This window comes from Phoca vitulina, unplaced genomic scaffold (assembly GCF_004348235.1).
Source record: "Phoca vitulina isolate PV1807 unplaced genomic scaffold, GSC_HSeal_1.0 scaffold26, whole genome shotgun sequence".
NCBI classification, from domain to species: domain Eukaryota; kingdom Metazoa; phylum Chordata; class Mammalia; order Carnivora; family Phocidae; genus Phoca; species Phoca vitulina.
Window position 1 is genome coordinate 363,254 of NW_022589729.1, and position 24,709 is coordinate 387,962.

General features: G+C 43.1%; 1 protein-coding gene across 1 annotated transcript in view; it reads left to right on the forward strand.

Moving 5' to 3' along the window:
• ATF6 (activating transcription factor 6) overlaps positions 1–24,421 on the forward strand; it is a 206,831-nt gene extending 182,410 nt beyond the window's left edge. Inside the window, exon 16 of the mRNA XM_032422384.1 lies at positions 20,458–24,421. Coding sequence (XP_032278275.1) covers positions 20,458–20,666 — 209 coding nt within the window. The 3' untranslated portion in view covers positions 20,667–24,421. The remainder of the gene's footprint in view (positions 1–20,457) is intronic.
• Positions 24,422–24,709: the final 288 nt, after the last annotated feature.

Consider the following 24,709-nt stretch of genomic DNA (forward strand, 5'->3'; position numbering starts at 1 on the left):
GCTCGATCCCAGGACCCTGGGATCATGACCTGAGCCGAAGGCAGACGCTTAACGACTGAGCCACCCAGGCACCCCATATTTTATCTTTTTGATAACAGCCAATCTGACAAGTGGGAGGTGATATCTAATTATGGTTTTGGTTTGCATATCCTGATGCTGAGTGATGTTGAGCATCTTTTCGTGTGTGTGTTGGACATCTGTATGTCTTGTTTGGAAAAATTTCTATTCAAGTCCTCTGCCCATTTTTTAATTGGGTTGTTTATTTTTTTTTATTAAGTTATGTAAGTTCTTTATATATTTTGGATATTAACCCCTTATCAGGTGTATGACTTGAAAATATTTTCTCCCATTAATAGGTTGCCTTTTTGTTTTGCCAATGGTTTCTTTCACTGTGCAAAAGCTTTTTTTTAGTTTGATGCAATCCCATCTGTTTATTTTAGCTTTTATTGCCCTTGTCTGAGAAGACTGTCCAAAAAAATATTCCTAAGACCATGTCAGAGAGCTTACTGGCTATGGTTTCTTCTAGGAGTTTTACAGTTTGAGACCTTACATTCAAGTCTTTAACCCATGTTTAATTTATTTTTGTGTATGGTGTAAGGTAGAAGTCCAGTTTTATTCTTTTGCATGTATCTATCCAGTTTTTCCAATACTATTTATTGAAGAGACTGTCTTTTCCCCCATTGTATATTCTTGGCTTATCATAGATTGACCATGTATGCATGGATTTATTTCTGGGCTCTCTATTGATCTGTTTTGTACCAGTACTGTTTTGATTACTATAGCTCTGTAGTATAGTTTGAAATCAGGCAGCATGGTACATCCAGCTTTGTTGTTGTTTCTCAAGATTGTCTTGACTGTTTGGAGTCTTTCATGGTTTTATACAAATCTTCTGGATTCTTTGTTGTGATTCTCCGAAAAATGCTATTGGTATTTTAATGGAGATTGCATTGAATCTGTAGGTTGCTTTACTTAGTATTTGACATTTTAACTATTAATTCTTCCAATCCGTGAGCACAGTATATCTTTCCATTTATTTATTTGTGTTGTCTTCAGTTTCTTTAGTCAGTGTTGTATGGTTTTCAGAGTACAGGGCTTTACCTCCTAGGTTAAGTTTATTCCTAGGTATTTTATTCTTCTTGATGTAATTGTAAATGGAATTGTTTTCTTAATTTCTTTCTGATAGTTTGTTATTAGTATTTAGAAATGCAACAAATTTCTGTATGGTAATTTTGTATCTGTATCTGTGCTGAATCCATTAATTCTAATATTTTTTTGGTAGAGTCTTTAGGGTTTTCTATATGTAGCATTGTCATCTGCAAATAGTGACAGTTCTTCTTTCTTTCCAATTTGGATGACTTTTATTTCTTTTTCTTGCCTAATTGCTGTGGTTAGGACTTCTAATACTATGTTGAATAAAAGTGGTGAGAGTGGGCATCCCTGTCTTGTTCCTGATCTTAGAGGAAAAGCTTTAGCTTTTCGCCATTGAGAGTATGATGTTAGCTGTGGGTTTATTGTATATGACTTTATTATATTAAGGTATGCTCTTTCTATACCTACTTTGTTGAAAGTGTTTATCATAAATGGATGTTGAATTTTGTCAAATGCTTTTTCTGCATCTATTGAGATACAGTTTTTATCTTTCATTTTGTTAATGTGTATCATGCTGATTGATTTGTGGATATTGCATCATCCTGCATCCCTGGAATAAATCCCACTTGACTATGGTGTATGATCATTTTAATGTATTATTGGGTTCAGTTTGCTAATATTTTGTTGAGAATTTTTGTATCAGTGTTCATCAGGGATTTTGGCCTGTAATACTCCTTTTTTTATGTTGCCTTTGTCTGGTTTTGGTATCAAGGTAATGCTGGCCTTGTAAAATGATTTTTTTTTTATTATGTTTATTTAGCCACCATATAGTACTGTGGAAGGAGCCGAGATGCCCTTCAACAGATGAATGGGTAAAATGAGTTTAGAAGTGTTTCTTCCTCCTCAATATTTTAGAATAATTTGAAAAGGTTGGGTACTAGCTTTTCTTTAAATGTTTGGTAGACTTCACCTGTGAAGGTGTCTTATCCTGGATTTTGTTTTGGGGGAGTTTTTAAGTTGTTGATTCAGTTTCGTTACTTGTAATTGTTCTAGTCAGATCTTCTAATTCTTCATGATTCAGTCTTAGAAGGTTTTGTGCTAGGAATTATTTTGTCCAGATTTTCCAATTTGTTGGTGTATATTTGTTCATAGTAGTTTCTTATGATTCTCTGTATTTCTGTGGTATCAGTTGTAACTTCTTTCATTTCTGATTTTATTTGGGCTTTTTTTTCTTGATGAGCTTGCTAGAGATTTATCAATTTTGTGGGTTTTTTTAAAAACAGCTTACTTTCATTATTTTTTTTTAATCTCTACTTCCTTTATTTCCTTTCTAATCTTTATTATTTCCTTCCTTCTAACTTTGGGCTTTGTTCTGTTTCTAGTTCCTTTAAGTGTGAAGTTAGATTGTTTATTTGGAATTTTTCTTGTGTCTTGAGGTAGGTCTGTGAACTTCCCTCTTAGAACTGCTATTGCTGCTTCTCATAGATTTTGGAAAGTTTTGTTTCTATTGTCATTTGTCTCAAGGTGTTTTCAAAATTTTTCTTTTTGATTTCTTCATTAACCCATTGGATGTTTAGTAGCATATTTAGTCTCCACTTATTTGTGCTTTTTCCAGTTTTCTTATTATAATTGATTTCTAGTTTTATACTATTGTGGTCAGAAAAGATGCTTGATAGGATTTCAGTCTTCTTGAATTTATTGAGACTTGTTTTGTGGCCTAACATGTGATCTGTCCTGGACAATGTTCCATGTGCACTTAAAAATATGTTTTCTTAAAAAAAAAAAGAAAAAAAAGAAAATGTGTATTCCTAAGTTTTTGAATGAAATGTTCTATATATTTTTTTAAAGATTATTATTTAGAGAGAGAGAGAGCAGAAGGAGGGGCAGAGGGAGAAAATCTCAAACAGACTCCACACTGTGCTGGGAGCCTGAGGTGGGGCTCGATCTCACTACCCAGAGATCATGACCTGAGCCAAAATCAAGAGTCAGACGCTTAACTAAGACACCCAGGTGCCCCTCCATATATATATATCCATTAAGTCCATCTGGTCTAATATGTCACTTAAGGCCAATGTTTTTTTATTGATTTTCTGTCTGGATGATCTGTTGATGTAAGTGGAGTATTAAAGTCCCCTAGTAGGGGTGCCTGGGTGGCTCAGTCAGCTGACTGTCCAACTCTGGATTTCGGTTCAGGTTTTGATCTTGGGGTGGTGAGACTGAGCCCCACATTGGGCTCCATGCTCAGCATGGAGTCTGCTTATCCCTCTCCCTCCCCTTTTGCCCCTCCCCCTGCTTACACATGCTCACTCACAAATAAATAAAATCTTTAAAAAATAATTAAAAAAATAAAGTCCCCTACTACTATTGTATTACTGTCAATTTTTCCTTTTAGGTTAATATTTGCTTTATATATTTTGGTGCTCTTGTGTTGGGTACATAAATACTTACAAATGTTATATCCTTCTTGGATTGACTCCTTTATCATTTTATAATACCCCCTTTGTCTTTTGTTAGAATCTTTTTGTTTTTTTAAAGATTTTATTTATTTATTTGACAGAGACAGCGAGAGAGGGAACACAAGCAGGGGGAGTGGGAGAGGGAGAAGCAGGCTTCCCTCTGAGCAAGGAGCCCGATGTGGGGCTCAATCCCAGGATCCTGGGAACATGACCTGAGCTGAAGGCAGATGCTTAACGACTGAGCCACCCAGGCACCCCTAGAATCTTTGTTTTAAAGTCTCTTTCATCTGATATGAGTATTGCTACTCCAGCTTTTTTTTTTTTTTTTCCTATTACGTATCTTTTTCTATCCCTTCACTGTCTGTGTGTGTCCTTAGATCTGAAGTGAGTCTCTTGCAGGCAGCATATAGATGGGTCCTGGTTTGTTTTTTGTTTTGTTTTGTTTTTTAATCCATTCAATCACTTTTTGTCTTTAGATTGGAGCATTTAGTCAATTTTCATTTAGGGTAATTATTAATAAGTACTTACTATTGCCATTTTGTTGTTTTTGTAGTTTTTCTCTGTTCCTTTCTTTTTCTCTTGGTCTTTTCCCTTCTGGCTTGTTTTCTTTAGTGTTATATTTGGGTTCCTTTCTTTTTTGTGTGTGTTGTAGATTTTTGGTCTGTGTTTCCCATATGGTTCATATATGTCAACCTATACATATATAGCAGTCTGTTTTAAGCTGATAGTCACTTAAGTTTGAACTTGTTGAGAAAGCACTACGCGTTTACTCCCCCGCGCACACATTTTGTTTTTGATGTCATGTTTTACATGTTTTTATTTTGTGTATACCTTACCCACTTATTGTAGTTAGTTGATTTTACTATTTTTGTCTTCTAGCCTTTGTGCTAGCCTTTTAAGTGGCTGATCCACTTCCTTTACTATATATTTGCTTTGACAAGTGAGATATTTTTCTTTCATATATTTTCTTATTTCTAGTTTTGGCCTTTTCTGCTTGAAGAAGACACTTTATCATTTCTTGTAAAGCTGGTTTAGTGGTGATGAACTCCTTTTGTTTTTGCTTGTCTGGGAAATTATCTCTCCTTCAATTCTGATAAGCTTGCTGGTTAGAGTATTGGTTATAAGTTTTTCCTTTTCAGTGCCTTAAATATATCCTGCCACTCCCTTCTGGCCTGTAGAGTTTCTGCTGAAAAATCAGCTGGTAGTTATGGGGTTTTCCTTATATCTGTTTTTCTCTTGCTGCCTTGAAGATTTCCTCTTTAACTTTTGCCACTTTATTATACCACGTCTTAGTGTGGATCCGTGGTTCATCTTGTTCTGGACACTCTCTGCTGCCTGGACCTGGATGTATGTTTCCTTCCCGTAGGGGAGTTTTCAGCCATTATCTTCAGTCCCTGGCTCTCTCTTCCTGTGGGACCCCCCCTATGAGAGGAGTGTTCATGTGCTTGATGTTGTCCTAGAGGTCCCTTAAACTGTTCTTAAGTTTTTTGTTGTAATTCTGGTTGTGTGATTTCCACTATTCTGTCTTCCAGATCGCTGATGCATTCTTCTGTCTCATCTAATCTGCTATTGATTCCCTCTCCTGTATTTCATTTTAGTTATTGTGTTCTTCAGCTATGATTGGTTTTGTCTTATATTTTCTAACTCTTTGTTAAAGTTCTCTGTTCCTCCATTCTTCTTCCAAGTTTGGTGACCATCTTTATGACCATTACTTTGAACTCTTTGTCAGGTAAGTTACTTACTCCCTGTTTTTATTAGGGATTTTTCCTGGCGTCTTATCTTGTCCTTTCATTTGGAACATATTCCTTTGTCTCCTCATTTTGCTTGACTTTGTCTTTGTTTCTGTGCATAAGACAGATCAGCTGTCTCTCCTGGCCTTGAAGGAGTGGCCTTATATGGGAGCGTCCCATATAAGTAGTATGCCTAGCCCCTTTGGCAGACCAGCTAAAGCTGGAGCAGGTGTGGGCTAGGGTGTCCCGAACACTCCATGCTGGGATCACCTTGGTGGGATGACCAGATCTTTAGTGGGGGCATGAGCCAAGGAGTCCCAGAGCGCTCTGTGCTGAGGCCACCCTGGTAGGACAGCTGGAGCTGGCATGAGCTCAGGCCTGCGGGGAGGGTTGCCTGCTGGGCGTGCTGAGTTAGGGTCACCTTGGTGGGTGGCTGGAGCTGAGGTGGGCATGAGCTGGGGGGGGGTGTCTCAGGGTGCTCCATTTTGGGGCCCTTCTTGGCAGAGCAGCTAGGTCAGGTAAGACCAGATGTTCCTGGGGGTGCCATGCTGGGGTCACCCTGGGGGGATGGACAGCTGGAGCTGGTGTGATCCCAGGGCGTACTAGGGTGACCCTAGCAGGTTGGCTAGAGTGCCTTACCCTGTTCCCACCTGAGCTATTATGATTTGATGGGCGGGGGGAGCGGACATAAAAAATTGCACCGGTTGGCCTCTCCAACCCCAGAGAGAGTTCAGCAGTTTCCTACCCTTTGGGCAGATACTGTAGGGTTAGTAAGTGGATTTCTTTCATTTATAGTCTAGTTGCCCTTTAAACTGCTTTTTCATTGTGCCCCAAGGTGGCCAAGTCTGCATGAGGGCCCTTCAGCGATATCCCTTCCTGCTACAGGTTGCCACGCCAGGGGTGAGGTTCCCATCATTACCATGTCTCCCTCTCCCGCCATTCTCTGTGTGCTCCCTCTGTTGTTTACTGTGCAGAAGTTGTTCAGTCAGCCCTCAGTACTTCCTTAGGAGGAATTGCTCTATATGTAGATGTAGATGCAATGTGTCCATGGGAGGAGGTTGAGTTCAGGGTCTTCCTATGCTGCCGTCTTGGACTGCCAATATTTTAAATGTTTTAAATATTTTAAATTCTGCTTTTGCAACGGTCCAGTAAGCTATGTAAGGGAAGAAACCCCATTTTCTTCTGTAATTCCTCGCAGTTTAAAGCACTCAGTAAATGTTGACTGGCAGTTTTGTGACCCGTCATGTGTCCATTTTCCTTTAGAAAATGCTCCCTAGGTTTAATTGGGTACAGAAACTGGGATCTAATGTTTATAAGAGTCTGTAACAGTGCCTGGCCTGTAATCAGTGCTCAAATACTGGGGAAGGAAGGTAGGTTGGTTGGTTACAAATTGAGTTTGGTTCTCAGAGGTACTCTCAGTGATCTGATGAAGCCACAAACCCCACCTTTTCTCTTCATGCTCATCCTTAACACACATGTTCCCATCATTCTTTCCTCAACAGTGATACCATTTGGTCCCAGGATGCCGTCTGTTTTCTGTCTGCAAACAGCTCCCCAAATTGCAGTTCTAACTCCTTTTCCTCCTGCCAGTCAGTCCTCACCCCTATTTCCTACCACTTGCTGCTCTTCTCCACTAAGTGTCTTTCTAGAATCTCTGATGCACACACGACTCTCCCCGTGATGGCTGCATGGCTCACCCCTCACCTCCTGAGGTCTTTACTCCGAGATCACCCTCTAGGAGAGGCACCCTCGGCACTGTGTCTAAAACTGCATGCCCCTCCCCACCCACCCACACTCCCCAACCACCTTCCATGCTTTGCTCTCCTCCATAGCCTGATTTCACATTCTTTGTGCTTATTTTCTGTCTCCACCTTCTCTCTCATTTTATAAGAATTAAGCTCTACGAGGACAGGAATTTCTTTTCCCGTTTTGTTCACTACTCGAGATCCTTAGTACCTGGCACATGGTAGAAATTCGATAAATATTTGTTGGATCCATGAATATATAACGTTCAGGCACTATATATCATAATGCTGGTATTAGAAGAGGTAGTGAGGAAGTCAGGGGCTGGCACTGATGCATGTATCAGTGGGTGCAGCAGCTAGAAATGCGGATGGATACTAGTGTGTCCTGGTGCTGCCCCAGACACCAAGAGTGTTTTTGCCACAGGTGATGTGATTTTCTGAAATGAACAATTCCTGAGTTCAGAAAGAAACAATATTCCCAGCATAGTGGAATAGTTATAAGAATGTATTCTGAAGCCACACTGACTAGGAAAACCTATGTAAAAGTAATTTAAATGTAAAACGGCGAGGTTCTATCTTGATTAATATAGTAACGATCAGGGTTTTTTTGTTTTGTTTTTACCTATGTGAGTATGAGATGCGGTACCATGCCTGGGCTTTGCAGATTGTCCAGCCTCCTGGCCCCTGCCCAGTAAATTCTGGTAGTTCCCTTCATCATCACCACTCCACGTGCCCTGTAAGGGTTAATGGTTTTTGTATGCAGGATTCTAGACCCACACCTTTTTTGTGAAATTACTATAGATCTAATAATTAGATAAGCTCTTTTTCATCTGACTCCCAGTTGCTCGGTGTCCATAACACCTGAATAATATTTAACAAATTCTGGTGTGTCTTACAGTGAAACATATGATATTCCTCCCTCCCTGCTGGTCTCCCTGCTTTTGGCCACTCCCAACCCAAAATCTGCCCCGTCAGAGACACTCTGCTTTTAATTTTTTCTGGCAAAGGGCAGACATGCTGGTTGCAAGGAACTCTGTGCTTGCGTGTGTTCCTTACATCTCCAAAAAGACTCTTCAAGTCAGAAGCACAACTGTGTCCCCATCTGCAGTGGGACTGTTAGTGCTGTAACCAGCTGAGGAGGGAGAGTTCGACTTGCACCACTCGCTCCCTGCCCTACATTCAGAAATGCCAGACTTTGCTTAAAGGAGCCAGAGCTCTTTTTGTAAGTACTTTGACATTGTGCAATAAAGTGGACCATTTATATATTGGGTTATAAAGAAAAAAAGTCAATGATGGAGCTCTCGTGGAAGGTTTCTTAGAAGTGGGACTTGAAATGGGCCTTAAAGGATTAATGGAATTTGACTGGATGGAGAATTTGGGTGAAGAAGAGCAGAAGGGGCTACTTTTCCCAGTAGAGGAAAAAATACCCGTGGAGATCCAATGCATGGTGTGTTGGGCTGGTCAAAACCAGACTCAAGTTGAGAACTGGAGAGAAGATTGACAGGTGTAGTGGAGTCAGCTTAGGGACGTTCTGGAAAGCCTCCATACGCCGTGACACTCACTGTACCACTTCCTTGTTCGTTGTAGTCCCACCTTCTGTTCCCTTCCACTACTAGGTCTCCCCTTTCGGGCTGCTTTCCTTATTTTTCCTTTTGTTTGTCTTGGTTGAAGGTTTCTCTTGTGATCTGTGAATTGGTGGATTTTTATCTCCTTTCCGTGCCTCCCCCTGCACACACACACACCCCCACCGGATTCAGGCACAGACACCAACAGCCTGTCACCACCTGTCCCCAGCCTAGCTGACGTAGAGCCAACTACCTCTTGTTAGGATTAGCATCTGATTCCCAGGAGAAATCGGTTTTATCCTATATGCTTCTTTGCAAAGCACTGAAGTCTTGTGACTTTTTCAGATCATACTCTGTCAGTTTTGGGATCTTTAATTCTGTTTAGGGTCCAGGTTCTGGCATGTGTGTTGGCCACCTCCCAGCTGAGAGCCTCTTGGCAGGCCACTCGTGGTTCTTGTGCTTTTACAGGCTGCTCAAAATTCCACACTGCCTGGAGTTTTTCCACCTCCTGTGTCCAGGCGCATCTTCTGCTTCCTCAACCCTACCCAAATGTTCAGAATCACAGCTTCATGTTCATATTCGAAGCCCTTCGTTTCTTTTCCTTTTTATATGCCTGATTCATTTTGAATTTAAAGTATTCATTTTTTACACCTTTTTCCTGACTCCAGTCAGTGTTTCATCTCACCCTGCTTACTTCAGGAGGCCCAGAACAGAAGATTCCTTGTGTCACTCGTGCAATACCCACGTGTTTGCTGATAGAGGAGGGAGAGCGAGCTTTAACGTTTCACTCCATGCTGTTCCTTTCGGGTCAACTTTCCCCAAACAGTCAAGGTCTTTCTTCATTAAGTACACAAAAACAGCTTAGCAGTCCTGTCACATAACTCGGCTCTCACAACCTTCTAGTGGGATGTTTGCCCCGCTCTCCCGTCAGAAAGCCCCTGCGCCTTCATACGCTTTTGACGAGGGCGCTGCACGTCCGCAGTGGAGACCTGGCCTGCGGCGCAGGTGAGCAGTCCGCCTTCCGCGTCCTCCTTCAGAGGCCCGTCCTCACCTGCCTCCCGGAGCCACCAGAGTCTTCCGGTTCTCATCTCCAGTAGAACCTGCTCTGGTCCTCTTTATTCACACTGAGGCACAAATGATGGGCAGTAGTTAAAAATGCTGTCCTTTTCAGGGGTGGTCAGTTATTAACCACACTCAAAACCTTACAGTTAAAGGGTCACAGGAGCTCTGCCTGCCCTTTTGAGGGGAGTTTTAGAGCCTCTGTGCTGCTCCTGGAAGTGTACCGTGAACAGACGCCTCACAGCCCAGGGGAGGGATCATGAGTTATCATAAGCTGTTTACCAGTCTGTCCTCCTTTAAGTAAAATAATGCAAACCTCATCAGTAGTGCTGAGGTAGTCTCACTGACTGTCCAAGGGGGTCAGTACTGAAACACCCCAAGAACTCTTCAGTGAGGTCCCACAAGGTGGACAGAAGATCATCACTCTAGCCCCCTGATCTGTTCTTCAGAGGTTTGGGTAACTTGGGGCTCCCCACAGGACGGCACTTCACACCCGAAGTACCCAGCTTGTCACGCAGAAGGGGCTTCCTGAATCCAGCTGAAGGCATTCACATCCTCTCTGGTGGTTTTCTTCTGATAATGCTGCTTGTTTCCTTGCCCCAGAAGTTATTGCCTTCAGAAGGGAGTGAAGAACACAACCCATTTTTATGGCCATCTAGATGACACCTTGTCTGAGTCACCTGGGTGGCTCAGTCAGTTAAGCGTCTGCCTTCAGCTCAGGTCATGATCCCAGAGTCCTGGGATCAGTTGAGACAACCCCCACCCCCGTTGAGCCAGGGAGTCTGCTTCTCCCTCTCCCTCTGCCCCTTGCCCCGTGCATGCGCACACGCTCTCTGTCTCTCTCTCAGGCATGTGGGCTGTAATGACTTTTGCAGGTGGTTTGGGCTCTATGAGGGCACCTAGTCTTGATCTTAAATTGTCATCTGGATTCCAAGTTAATCCAGAAAAGCAGTAAAAATTAACAATGTGTGTTGCGTGTCTCTAATACAGGTGTTTTCCATTATCGGCTCATATATGCCCCCGTGTGTGTGTGTGTGCATTCCTGCACTCACACACACACAACCTTTTCGTTTTTCTGAAACAGGGAGTGACTCTGGTTCCAAAAGCAAATGATTGGTGTGACACCTAGAAAGCTGAGCCCGGCACATGTTCTAAGTGAAATGGCTCCAAATCCATTAGGTTATTTCTTCCAGAGGGCTGCAGCTGCCTGTGTACTTGGAAAACACTTTGATAGGAAACGTTGGCTAACTTACTTACAGGCATTCAGATGTAATTCTCTAAAGATAAGCAAATGACTTCCACAAGGTGGTAATGTAGGAAGATCCTGACACCACCTGACACCGCCCGCCCCCCACTCCCCCGCCCCACCAAGCCTACAGCTGCATAAGGAGCATTTCCCTCTGAAAACTAGATGAACTGCTTTTCCACAACAAAGGGTAGAAAGACCACATCCAGATGGGTGAGAGAGGTAGACACACAGTCTTACCAAAACCCCATCCCCAGCACAGTGACAGACAATAGGGAAGGATCTCACCAGCCTGGTGCTTCTCCCAGAGGACCAAGAGGTTGGTGCCCCACATCAGGCACCCCAACCCTGGGATCTGCACTGAAGAAAAAGCCCCCAGAACATCTGGCTTAAAAAATGAGCGGGGCTGATGTCCAGGAGACCCAAAGTGCTGCAGAAACGGAGATGCCCCTTTTAAAGTACTAACTTACAGTCTCACTCACCCCAAGGCCCAGGGGAAAAACAGCTATTTGAAAAATGCTTAGACTAGCTGAGAAGGAAATTCATGGGTGGCTCAGTCGTTAAGCGTCTGCCTTTGGCTCAGATCATGATCCCAGGGTTTTGGGACACGGGCTCCCTGGGAGCCTGCTTCTCCCTCTCCCACTCTCCCTGCTTGTGTTCCCTCTCTCACTGTCTCTGTCAAATAAATAAATAAAATCTTAAAAAAAAAAAGCTGGAGGGGCAGGGGACAGCTGAAACTGTCTTTGGAGGAGAGACACTGGTGATACCAGTTTTGCGCGCCCCCCTCCCCCGCCACTACACAGGTAGGTGAGCTTGGACTCAGCACTATCCCCCTGCCTTGCTGAAGCCAGAGAGTGCGGGCAGCTGCAGCACTCCCCCTCTCCCTGGCCAGGGCAGGTGAGCACCAAGCCAGCCGTGGTCGCAGCATTCTCCCCCTCCCGGCCTCAAGCTGGTGCACTCGCACAGGCAAGGCCCTCTCCTGCTACAGTCCTAAGTCCACAGGCATGCTCACTTTCCTGCCGCCTTTCTGAAGCCAGCGAGTATGTGCCCCCTACACTCTCCCCCTGCCTAGTTCAAGCCAGCAGGTACACACAGTCTACACGGGATGCCCCCTTGATCGCCTGGCCCTAGTGGCCAAGGGGGCTGGTGTTCCTGAGCTCCATGGGAAGTTACAGTTGGGAATACAGTTCTTGGCAGGCCACCACCCCTAGAGCACTGCACAGACAGCAGACTGAAACACACAACCTCAGTCTTCCTGGGGAAAACACACCACCTCAGTCTTCCTGGGGAAAACACAACCTCAGTCTTCCTGGGGAAAAGACCTGCTATCCTGGAGCTTCAGCCTGAGGGACAGGCTTCAGGTTTCCCACACATCTCGAGGCTAATGAGGTGCTCCTAGGGAATGTAAGCCAGGGAGATACCACCTTGTACATCCCCTTGGCCTCACTACAGCTCTGTAAGACCTCCCAGAAAGGAGCTTATACATTTATCTGGACCCCAGTTATTACAGCTGTTGCCCCAGCAATACCTCCAAACTCCTGGTCTGGAGGCCATCAGGGATTACAATTGTAACCCCACAGGACTGTATCTACTTGAATATTTTAAAAGCTGTTGGCCTGAGGGATTTTGCTTTCAATTGCCTGAAACCAGGTGCTAAATGAGATTCCTCCCCCTAGAACACTGACAGGTCTTGGCACACTCCCAACAACAGGTACATCTCAACAATCAGGTGGTTTAGACCATCACAAAGGTTCAAGAGAAAATCAAGAGCTAGGGCAAGGTTGAATGAGACGGTTTATCATGTACACAGGCCACTCCTTCAAGACTGACAGAGGTAGCTACTTCGCCTAATACACAGAAACACAGAGAATCAAGTAAAATGAGGGAACAAAGAAATATGTTCCAGATGAAAGAAAAAGACAAAACCTCAGAAAAAAAGACTTTAATGATTCAGAGATAAGTAATCTATTGATAAAGAATTTAAAATAATGGTCAATGAAGACGATTACCAAACTCAGAGGAAGAACGGATGAACACAGAATTTCAACAAAGAGAAAGAAAATATAAGAAAGTACCAAACAGAAATCCACAGACCTGAAGAACAAAATAACTAAAAAATACACTACAGGGGTTCAACAGCAGGCTGGGCAAAACATTAAAAGGATCAATGAGCTGGAAGACAAAACAAGGGAACTCACCCAGACAGAGCAGCCAAAAGAAAAAAGAATTTTTAAAAATGAAAGTAACTTTAAGGGACCAAAAGGACATCAAGTAGAATTACATTCACTTTATAGGGTTCCCAGAAGAAGAAAGAGAGGGGCAGAAAACTGGAGGGAAACAGCCATCCAGATCCAGGAATCCCAGAGAATTCCAAAAAAGATGAACCCAAAGAGATCCACACCAAGACACATTATAAATTAAAATGTCAGAAGTTAAAGATGGACCCTTAAAAGCAGCAAGGGGAAAATAAATTGTCATGTACAAGGGGAACCCCATAAGGCTATCACATTTTTCAGTGGGAACTTTGCAGACCAGAAGTGAGTGGCATGACGTTCAAAGTGCTGAAAGGAAAGAACTTCCAACCAAGAATACTCTACCCAGCAAGGTTATTGTTCAGAATTGAAGGAGAGCTTAAAGAGCTAAAGCAGTTCATCTCTACTAAACCAGCCTTTCAAGAAATGTTAAAGGGACTTCTTTACACTGAAAAGAAATGGCAGTAATTAATAAGAAAACCTATGAAAGTAAAAATCTCACCAGAAAAGCTAAATCTATAGTAAAAACAGTGGATTCATTCACTTACAAAGCTAGGATGAAGCTAAAACACAAAAGTAATAAAATCAACTAAAATTACAATAGTTAAGGAATACGTAAAAAGATGTAAAATGTGACATCTGAGACAGAATGTGGGGAGGAGGGGTTAAAAATGTAGAATTTTGGCAAGTGTTCAAATTTAAGTTGCCATCAACTTAAAGTAGACTGTTACATACATAGGATAATGTATGTGAGCCTCATGGTAACCACAAAACAAAAACTTATAGTAAATACACAAAAGAAAATGAGAAAGGAATCTAAGCATATAATACTAAAGAAAGTCATCAAACCACAGGGAAGTAAGAAAAAGAAAGAAACAGAGAAACTACAAAAACAGCCAGAAAACAGTTGACAGGGGCGCCTGGGTGGCTCAGTTGTTAAGCGTCTGCCTTCGGCTCAGGTCATGATCCCAGGGTCCTGGGACCGAGCCCCACATCGGGCTCCCTGCTCCGCAGGAAGCCTGCTTCTCCCTCTCCCACTCCCCCTGCTTGTGTTCCCTCTCTCGCTGTGGCTCTCTCTCTGTCAAATAAATAAAATCTTAAAAAAAGAAAGAAAGAAAGAAAGAAAACTGTTGACAAAATGGCAATAAGTACATTCCTCTCAATATAGTCACTTTAAATGTAAACCGACTATAAATTCTCCAGTCAAAAGACATAGAGTGGCTAAAGAATAGTAAAAGGCAAAGAAGGGAAATACATAATGATAAATGGGTCAATCTAGCAAGGAGATATAACATTTATAAATATAATATGCACCCAATGTGGACCAAAATATATAAAGTGTTAACCAACTGAAAGAGAGAAATCGACAGCAATACTTAACATTGATGGATAGATCATCGAGACAGAAAATCAATAAAGAAACATCAGCCTTAAATGACACACTAGACCAGATGGACTTAATAGATGTATACAGAAGATTACATCCAAAAGCAGCAGAATGAACATTCTTCTCCAGTACATCTGGAACATTCTCCAGGGTAGATCACATATTAAGCCACAAAACAGGTCTCAGTAAATTCAGAAGGTTGAAATCCTTTCAGGCATCTTTTCTGACCACAGTAGTATGATATTAGAAATCAATTACAAGAAGAAAACTAGAAAAACTACAAATATGTGGAGATTAAACAACACATTATTAGGTCATAGAAGAAGTCAAAGGTGAAATTAAAAAATACCTAGAAATAAATGAAAACAAACGTAAAATCTGTGAGATGGGCAAAAGAGGGAAGTTCATAACAGTACAGGCTTATTTCAAGAAACATCTCAAACAATTTATACCTAAAGAAACTAGAAAAAGAACAAAGCACAGAGTTAGTAGAAGGAAAGAAAGGTCAGAGTAGAAATAAATGAAATAGAGACTAAAAAGATAATGGGAAAGATGAGTGAAACTAAGAGCTAGTTCTTTGAAAAGATAAACAAAATAGACAAACCTTTAGCTAGACTTACCAAGAAAAGAGAGGGCTCAAATAATTTCAGAAATGAAAGTTAAACTTTCATTACACAGAAATTACAAATGATCATAAGAAAATACTATGAACAATTATATGCAAACAAATTGGACAATCTAGAAGAAATGGATAAATATATAGAAACACAATTATCCAAGACTGAACTACAAAGAAACAGAAAATCTGAGTAGAGCAATTATGAAAATTGAATCAGTAATCAAAAACCTCCAAACAAAAGTCTAGGGCCAGATGGCTTCACTAGTGAATTCTACCAAACATTTAAAGATTTAATATCCATCTTTCTCAAACTCTTCCAAAAAATTGAAGAGGAAGGAATGCTTTCAAACTCATTTTACATGGCCAGCATTACCCAGATACCCAAACCAGACAAAGACACCACAAGAAAAGAAAATTGTTAATATCCCTGATGACCATAGATGTAAAAATCCTCAACAAAATATTAGCAAATTGAACAATACATTAAAATGATCATATACTACAATCAAGTGGGATTCATTCCAGGGATGCAAGGATGGTTCAACAATCACAAATTAATCAACATGATACACCACATTAAAAAAGGAAAGATAAAAATTATATGATCATCTCAAGAGATGCAGTAAAAGCTTGGGCAGAATCAAACATCCACTTATAAAAACTCTAAACAAAGTAGGTATAGAAAGAGCATACCTCACTGGGTGTTACATGTAAGTGATGAATCAGTAAATTCTCATGAAACCAGTATTACACTATATGTTAACTAACTAGAATTTAAATAAAAATCTGAAAAGAAAGGGGCGCCTGGGTGGCTCAGTCAGTTGGGTGTCTGACTCTTGATTTTGGCTTGGGTCATGATCTTGGGGTTGTGGGATGGAGCACCTGGTCAGGCTCTGCACTCAGCATGGAGGCTGCTTGGGATTCTCTCTCTCCCCCTCTCCCATTACCCCTCCCCCTGCACTCACGAGCTCTCTAAAATATTTTTTGGAAAAAAAAAAAGAGCACACCTCCACATAATAAAGGCCATATATCACAGACCCACCTAACATCATACTCAATGGTAAAGAGCCAAAACTTTTCCTCTAAGACAAGGAACAGGACAAGGGTGCCCACTCTCACCACTTTTATTCAACATAGTATTGAAAGTTCTAGCCACAGCAGTTAGGCAAGAAATAAAAGGCATACAAATTGGAAAGAAAGAAGTAGAACTATCACTATTTGCAGATGACATAATACTACAAAATAGAAAACACTGAAGACCACACAAAAAAAGAATTAGTATTGATGAATTCAGTGAAGTTGTAGGATACAAGATCAATATACAAAAATCTGTTGTTTCTATACATGAATAATGAACTGTCAGAGAAATCAAGAAAATAATCCCAATTAGTTACATCAATAAGAATAAAACACCTTAGAGGGGCGCCTGGGTGGCTCAGTTGGTTAAGCAACTGCCTTTGGCTCAGGTCATGATCCTGGAGTCCCGGGATCGAGTCCCACATCGGGCTCCCTGCTCGGCAGGGAGTCTGCTTCTCCCTCTGACCCTCTCATGCTCTCTCTGTCTCATTCTCTCTCTCAAATAACTAAATAAAATCTTTAAAAAAAAAAAAAAAAAAAGCATAAAACACCTTAGAATAAATTTAACCAAGGAGGTGAAAGACCTGTATACTGAAAACTCTAAGCCATTAATGAAAGAAATTGAAGAAGATATAGATAAGCAGAAAGATATGTCATCTCATGGATTGGAAGAATTCATATTGTTAAATAGCCATACTAACCAAGGCATCCTACAGATTTACTACCATTCCTATCAAAATACCAATAGCATTTTTCACAGAACTAGAACAAGTAATTTTACAATTTATGTGGAACTACAGAAGACCCTGGATACTCAAAGCAATGTTGAGAAAGACCAAAGCCAGAGGTATCATGCTCCCTGATTTTAAACTAGAACACAAAGCTATAGTAATCAAAACAGTATCTCACTAGCACAAAAACACAAAGATCAGTGGAACAGAATCGAGAGCCCAGATATAAACCTTCATGTATATGGTTCATTAATTTTTGACAAACGAAGCGAGAATACCCAAGGGAGAAGAGACAGTAAATGGTGTTGGGAAACCTAGATCCGCTACACACAGAAGAATGAAACTGGACCATTATTTTATACCATATAGAAAAATTAACTCAAAGTGCATTAAAGACTTGAAGACCTGAAACCATAAAACTCCTAGAAGAAAAGATAGGTGGTAAACTCCGTGACATCCATCTCAGTGATGTTTTCTTGCATCTGACTCCAAAGACAGGGAAAAAGCAAAAATAAGCAAATTGGACTACATCAAACTAAAAAGCTCTGCACAGTAAAGGAAACTATCAACAAAATGAAAAGGCAACCTACCCAATGGAGGAAGATACTTGCAAATCATATATCCAGTTGTGTTCATATCCAAAATATATAAAGAACTCTTAAACTCAGTAACAGAAAAATCCAGTTAAAAAATGGGCAGAGCAGTAAAACAAACATCAAGTAGAGCGTTTATTCATTATCTTAGTAGCAATGAAATTGCAGTTCAGATGTTAAAATTTGACTCAAGATGTTATAACCAAGTCATGTAAAAAAAAAAAAATGGTAGAGGATCTAACTAGACATTTTTCCAAAGACATCCAGATGGCCAACAGGCACTTGAAAAGATACTCAACATCACTGATCATGAGAGAAATGAAAAAACCACAATCAGACACCACCTCACACCTGTCAGAATGGCTGTTATCAAAATGACAAGAAACAACAGGTGTTGGTGAGGATGTGGAGGAAAAGAAACCCTCATATATGGGAATGTAAATTGGTGCAGCCACTGTGGAACAGGGTATAGAAGTTCCTTGAAAAACTAAAAATAGAAGTGCCCTATGATCCAGCAATTCCACTACTGGTTATCTATCTAAAGAAACTGAAAACACTAATTTGAAAAGATATATGCACCCCTGTGTGCATTGCAGCATTATTTACAGTAGCCAAGATACGGAAACAACCTTCTTGTCCATTGATGGATGAATGGATAAAGATGTGGCGCGCACATGTGTGTGTATACAGTGGAATAGTATTCAGCCATAAAAAAGAAAGAAATCTTGCCTTTTGCAACAACATGGATGGACCTAATGGATGTTATGCTCAGTTAAATAAGCAGATACAAAGACATATACCACAAGATTCCACTTATATGTGGATTCTTAAAAAATCAAACCAAACCAAACCCAGACTCATAGAGAACAGATTGCCCATTGTCAGAGGCAGAAGTGGGTTGGAGTAGGGAGCAAAATGGTAAAGAGATCAAGAAGTACAAGCTTGTAGTTATAAGTAAGTTGTGTAGATTTAATGTACAGCATGGGGAATATAGTCAATAATATTAACTTTGTATGGTGACATGATAACTAGACCTACTGTGGTAATCATTTTGCAATGTATATAAATATGTGGAATCATCAAGGTGTACACCTGAAACAAATAATATTTTATATCAGTTATACCTTGGTTTTTTTAAAAAGCTAAGCAAATGACTTAAATTTCATTGCATGTCTGTAGGACTCATAAAATTGAAGTGTCCATAGCAATGGTCTTAAAGAATAGTAGGGTTAGTTACTGCGCAGGGGCAACCAGCTGTTCTTCATTCTCTAGTAAGGCTGGGAAAGAAGGAAATTAGCTTCAAGTGTAATAGAAGAGATTTACAAGACTTGTAATGAGAAATTACTCATCAACCAAGAGTAGATAGCCAGTGAGTAGAAGTAGAGGAATGATGTCTTCCATCGGTTTTGACATAGACTATAACATCTGCTCGAGGAACTTAAACTTGATAGCTTATTAGATCCAATAGTTTTCAGCTTTTGGGAAGTCATAGACACCTTTGAGAATCCGATGGGGCTCCTCCCCAGAAAAATGAACGCACAAATAAAACTTTGCATGCAATTTCAGGGAACTTATAGACTCCCTGAAGTCTATGCATTAGACTCTAATTTAAGACCCACTGGATTAGAGGATTTCCGTTAAGTCCTAAACTGTGACACACTCCATGGCTTAATTTTCCCAAACATAACAATGGAATCTGAAGATCAAATGTCAAACTTTGGATTTTCTTCCTCTAGATTTATCATACTTGGCGTGCACAGTGTTGAAGTAAAAACAAAAAAATAGAATTCTACTTTTAAATTCAATTCTTGGTCCTAGAGAAGCCAGATGTTTAATTTTAAAAGTCACTGGTTGGCTGTATATCATCTTCGTAAACACACAGTAAGACTAGGCCTTCGCCCGGTCCCCACTGCCAGCTCCGCATTCACGGGGGACATGCAGACAGAGACGCCGGCGTTATTCCACGTTCATACACCTCCTAACTGCACTGCTGTGAATGGCCGGCTGGGCTTGGAGAGACTGTCTGCCTACAGTTCTCTTTAGTCTTATGCCCAAGTTTCATTGACTACAAGTTGGAAAATGACTACCCAGAATTACAAATCAGGAAATAATTTGCCCTCTCCCTAAAATAAAGCACGTTCATCCTCTTAGGAAGTAAGAGCATGCGTGTGTTAAACTTGGGATGAGTTCCTCCAGACCAGGTGAGTGAGTGCAACCCTGTGTGGTTTTCCCGTTCCCTCTGCAGCCCACCTCTCGTTTACCTACAAGTCCTGCAGCACTGCCTCTAGTCCCAAATTAGAAACGCCCTTGTCTCTCATACCCGGAATCAGAAACTCTGGAATCCCACACTTCCCTCTGGGCAAGAACATCATTGACACGTCTGCACCTTGTTGTCAGTCTTCACTGTACTTTATGCTGCTAAGGCCAAGCCTTAAATTCGTAACTGGGACTCTCTTATTGAAATTAGAAACACTGCTGATGAATGGGAGGCGAGTGGTCTCAGCCAGGGTCTCCTGGGACCGTGCACGCCGTAGGTTGGTTCTTCTGACAATTATTCCTTCCCATTGTTGAAGGGGAGAGGCGCTTAAGTATTCTCTCCTCTACCCACCGCGGAAATCTTCACATGACATCTGTGGACAGATACTCTGGGGTAAACTCTGCCACTGCTCCAAGACCTTACCGGGCCGATAAAGGTTGTTCGGAAGCTGGAATTGAGGAGGACAGGCCATCCTGGCACCTACCCCAGCTGTGGCTCCACTTAGTGACTGATGGAGCCCCTCTGTTCCCTAGAAAGCCTGTTGGCAGCTCACACCCATAAAGCTTATTTAGGTCTCTCTGGGATTGAAGCTTATGGTAGAATCGCACATGCTGGTGAATATTTATTCCTTGTGTGTCTCCCTCCCCACAGAGAACGTGATCAATGGGCAGGATTACGAAGTGATGATGCAGATTGACTGTCAGGTGATGGACACCCGGATCCTCCACATCAAGAGCTCGTCAGTTCCCCCTTATCTCCGAGATCAGCAGAGGAATCAAAGCAACACCTTCTTCGGCTCCCCGCCAGCAGCCCCAGAGGCAGCCCACGTTGTCCGCACCATCCCGGAGTCATTACAATAGCCTCTGAGGCTGTGCCAGAACACACGGTGGGACCCTGCCCCCGCTGCGCTGGAGAGCAGGGGAGAGACCTGTTCCTGTCCGCCCTCTTGGTGGCAGGCCGAGAGCTGCCTCGCAGTAGGGTCCCGGGGTAGCAAGAAAAGTTGTTTTTCACCGTCTGCCCTTCTACTGGGAAAGCACTGATGCTCAGACACAAGGGCAGTGGCCTTTCTCCCACGGCCAATGTTGCCTGCATCCTCCTTGCTGCCTGGTGTCGGATTTTTTATGTACCTTCCTAAATTGCTTTTCCTCCTGTATTTCTTTTGTGTTTAAATAGTCCTCTTTAAAATAAGATCTTCTTCCCTTCTCTGCCATTTCACTTATTGATAGAGATTCTTATTTATAGCTGTACAGCACACCGATGTTTCCAGTAATTAGAGTTTTTATTAATTTAATGCAAATCCATTCTGGATATTGTGCTTATTGGAAACAGATTTCAAAACCAGAACAGCCGAAAACGTCCCCCAAAAGAGTCAAGACAATTGAGGGCTTTAGGTAAAAGGGAGAAATCCCAACTGGGTAAAGTTGGTCTTTGCCTGGGAATTGTGGCTCCCGCCTGAGCCGGTGTGTGCGTGACTGTGCGGGGCACCAGCGCAGGGCAATGGGGTGGAGAGACTGTCAGGGAAGAGCAGGGTCCACGTGGGCCAAGGAAGGAGGAGCCAGCTCTGTTAACACACGTTTAAAACACTGCAGGTTTTAATGTGACTGGAGTTAAAATGAAAGCCACAGCAACCTTTTATTCTGAGGCCACTGAGTGTTAGCATATGTGCTTATACGTTCTCTGTACTCGTCTGGTGCAGGTCCGCAAGGACCCCGGGACAAATCCTTCAGCTTTACTGTGAATCCCCACCCACGACACACCTTCTGCTAGTATGACGATACTGAATTCGGCTAAGGAACACGCAGGGTGATGTTAAGCAAACAAGTTTTTTTTTCTCATGAGAATTGGCAGGTATTTATTCCTTAAGACTCTGCAGACAGGCCAGCTTGGATTCCTGTTCAGGGAGTGCATTCCACAATCCAGCAATAATTTGCAGTTTCTCCAGTGAATAGACAGTGAAGGAATTAACTTTTTTGTCCTCCCATGGTAAAAAAAAAAAAAAAAAGGAAGGAAGGAAGAAAGAAAAAATAGCCCTACTGTGTTCCCTCATATCTTACTGTACTTTGACTACTTTCTTCTCCTCTCTGGTGTTCTGCCTTCGGATTCTAAAGTGAGTCTTCCTGTTCTCCTATGAAACTTCGCACTTTCTCGCTAGAACTCGTTCTGCAGACACGGCTTCTTCCCCTAATCCACTTGCCTGGGTCGGTGTTCTTCCCTTCCAGTCCCCGCTCCGGCCTCCCACTGCTCTGAGTCGGAGGAGGAAGGACTGTGGGTGCGAGTCCCGTGGGGTGCCCTGCGGCCGGCCCCCTCCTGCCCCCTTCTGCCCGCAAGGGTCGGCCTGGCTTCTAAATAATTCTGAACACTCACTCAGGCTTCCACCTCTGGACAGTGGCCCCTCTGTGCCCAAGCTCCGTTGGATGCGCTCCGAGGACATCCGTGTAACTTCGTGCGGCTGACGGGGCGCTCTGCTGCCCGGGTCCCCAGGAATCTGGGGTTTGGCGGCGTTAACAAGCCTCGCTCTGCCCCCCACATGAGCCTGCAATAGCCCCCACTGCGGCTGCTGTCCGGGGCGACGTCCACACGGGAACCACCTTCCCCGGGGCCGCTCCACCTCTGACGGGCGCCAGGCCCATGCGGACAAGACCCGCACGTGGCAGGACAGCCTTCTCTCGGGAGTGTCTCCTCCCATCTTGCACACCAGCCAAGCACGTAGCCGTGGCCCTGGCCAGGGGGCAAGGGGACATGGCCGCTCCCAAGCTGCTAGTCCGCCCGAGCTGTCACACTGTCACCGCGGCCGCGGGCACGGCCTTACAGACGGTGCTTCCTCTCCCGTGCGCGGACCCTCACCCACAGGCCAACCGGCCGCTTCTCCCCTGTGCTCAGCCTTCACCCTCCACCCCAGCTTCCCTGACCGCTCCGACCGACCGTGGCAGTCATGTCGCGTCAGCCCACCTGGATGCCTCGCCTGCAGGTGCCAACAGCAAGGAGTCCTGACCGCCCACGGCAGCCTGGGGCCGCGCCCGCGCTCCCCCTGCTTTCACTCCTCAGGGCGAAGTCTCAGGAAGGGAGGGAGTGACAGCCACGAGGCAGTGATCTCCTTTTGTAATTACTGTCAAAGCTCTTACGAATTCCTGGTTCTGACGTAACCTCTGTGCTCGCACGAGTTAGGCGTGTTGGGAAAGAGAAAGTGGCTATGCCTGATGAATAAATTAAGCTGCTGTTTGGGTTTAGTTTTAGGTTGAAATCGCCTTTTGGGGATTGCAGCCAGGAATGATGGGGGCTATGCATCTAAATTTATTAACTTTATATTAAGTGGGATTTTGCAAGTTTGTGGGATAATTAGATAAACTAGAGGAGGCAAGTCCACCCATGGGGTAGGGGACTCTCTTCCCTTTGTCCCCCCACCCCTCCTCCCCCAGGAAGTGGCGGCGGGCCTGGCCGGGACCGGTTCTCCCACCTGCTTGCAAGCCCCACGTGCAGAGGCTTCATGGCAGCGGATGGTTCCTCATATTAACTACTGAGTCAGGCGTCGGGGCCCCCAGCACAGGGTTAGCCCCCCCAGCAGAACACACAGCTCCATCAGCCTGGTAGTGTAAACGGTCTCTTTCCAAAGTTGGGATTTGTAAAGGGATCATCTTGAATCAAAAGTTTGCCATGCTTGTCATTTAGAAGCTTTCCGTTACATTACTGGGTGAGGTTTATCTTTTCACAAGTGAAAAAAAAACGAAAAAACAAACTGTAATTATGAAATCTCAGAGCATCTTCGAACTTTTTCCTAAAGGACTACAGCCTCCAGCGCCAAGCTGACACGTCTTTGCCTTTTCTTGTGAGCAAGAAGTAGACACGGAGGTATTTGAAAGCAGCAATGTTATGAGTCATTCTTGAGTGTTCTGAATAAACATTACTTAGAAACAGACAAGCAACTTGGGATTCAAACTGATGTTTCTGTCCTTTTTAAAGAGACACTGTCCCGACAAACCTTCCTGGCCTGACTCTCCGCCCCCCCCACACGCCCACCCCGGGCATGAGCCCCCGTCAGCAGTGACCCTGATGAGACGCCGTGGCTGCGGCGTTTGGGGTGATGGAAACCGTACCCCTCTCCAGCTCCTTGCAACGTTTGCACTACTTCTGGCTCTTGCCCTCTCACTCAGCTCGGGTTGTGAAACTTGGCAGAAAAATAGCACAGGGAAAAACCCGTATTTGACTTTCAAACACTGAAAAGTTTCCAAGCGACTTCTACTCTCAGCTACCTAAGAGAAGTCACCCCTTTTTACCGACGAGCCAGTCAGACCCCATGTCCACTGCAGCCTGACCTCATGGACGCTTTCCACCCAGCGAAGCCTGGTCCACTGCACCCCCATGGGCAGCAGAGTCCAAGGAACTGAAGTTCGAATGAAGCCTTTCATCCCATTGGCTGTTACATGTGCATTAACCTCCCAAGATTGCTTAATGCTAGAATTGACAGATGCTTATCACCATCTCTGGACCCCACATTTTTACCAGAATGTTATTTTTGTCCCTCCTGAGTCATTCTAATTTGGAGAAATTAGGATCTTTGCTGCTGAGCACTAATTATATTCATACCTTAAAAACAAGAATAAAGCCTAAAGAAAGGAAATGTGAGAAGTTTTCATTCCTACCCCTAGTCACATTTGGGAGGGGACAACTTCTGTGTCCCCCACCCCTAGGGGTTGTGGTCGATTTTTAATTTTCTAGGAAGACAGAATACTGGACTACCCAAACAGATGTTGCTCGAGCCCCCATGGAACTATGCATGTAAAAGCCGTTTTCTCCTACCTGAAAATAGAAATCAGAGTGTAGCGTGTTAACTTATATTTTTAGTGACTAAGCTTAAAACAGAGTTTATTTTAGATAAGTCTAGAGCTTTGAGCAGATTGTTCTAATG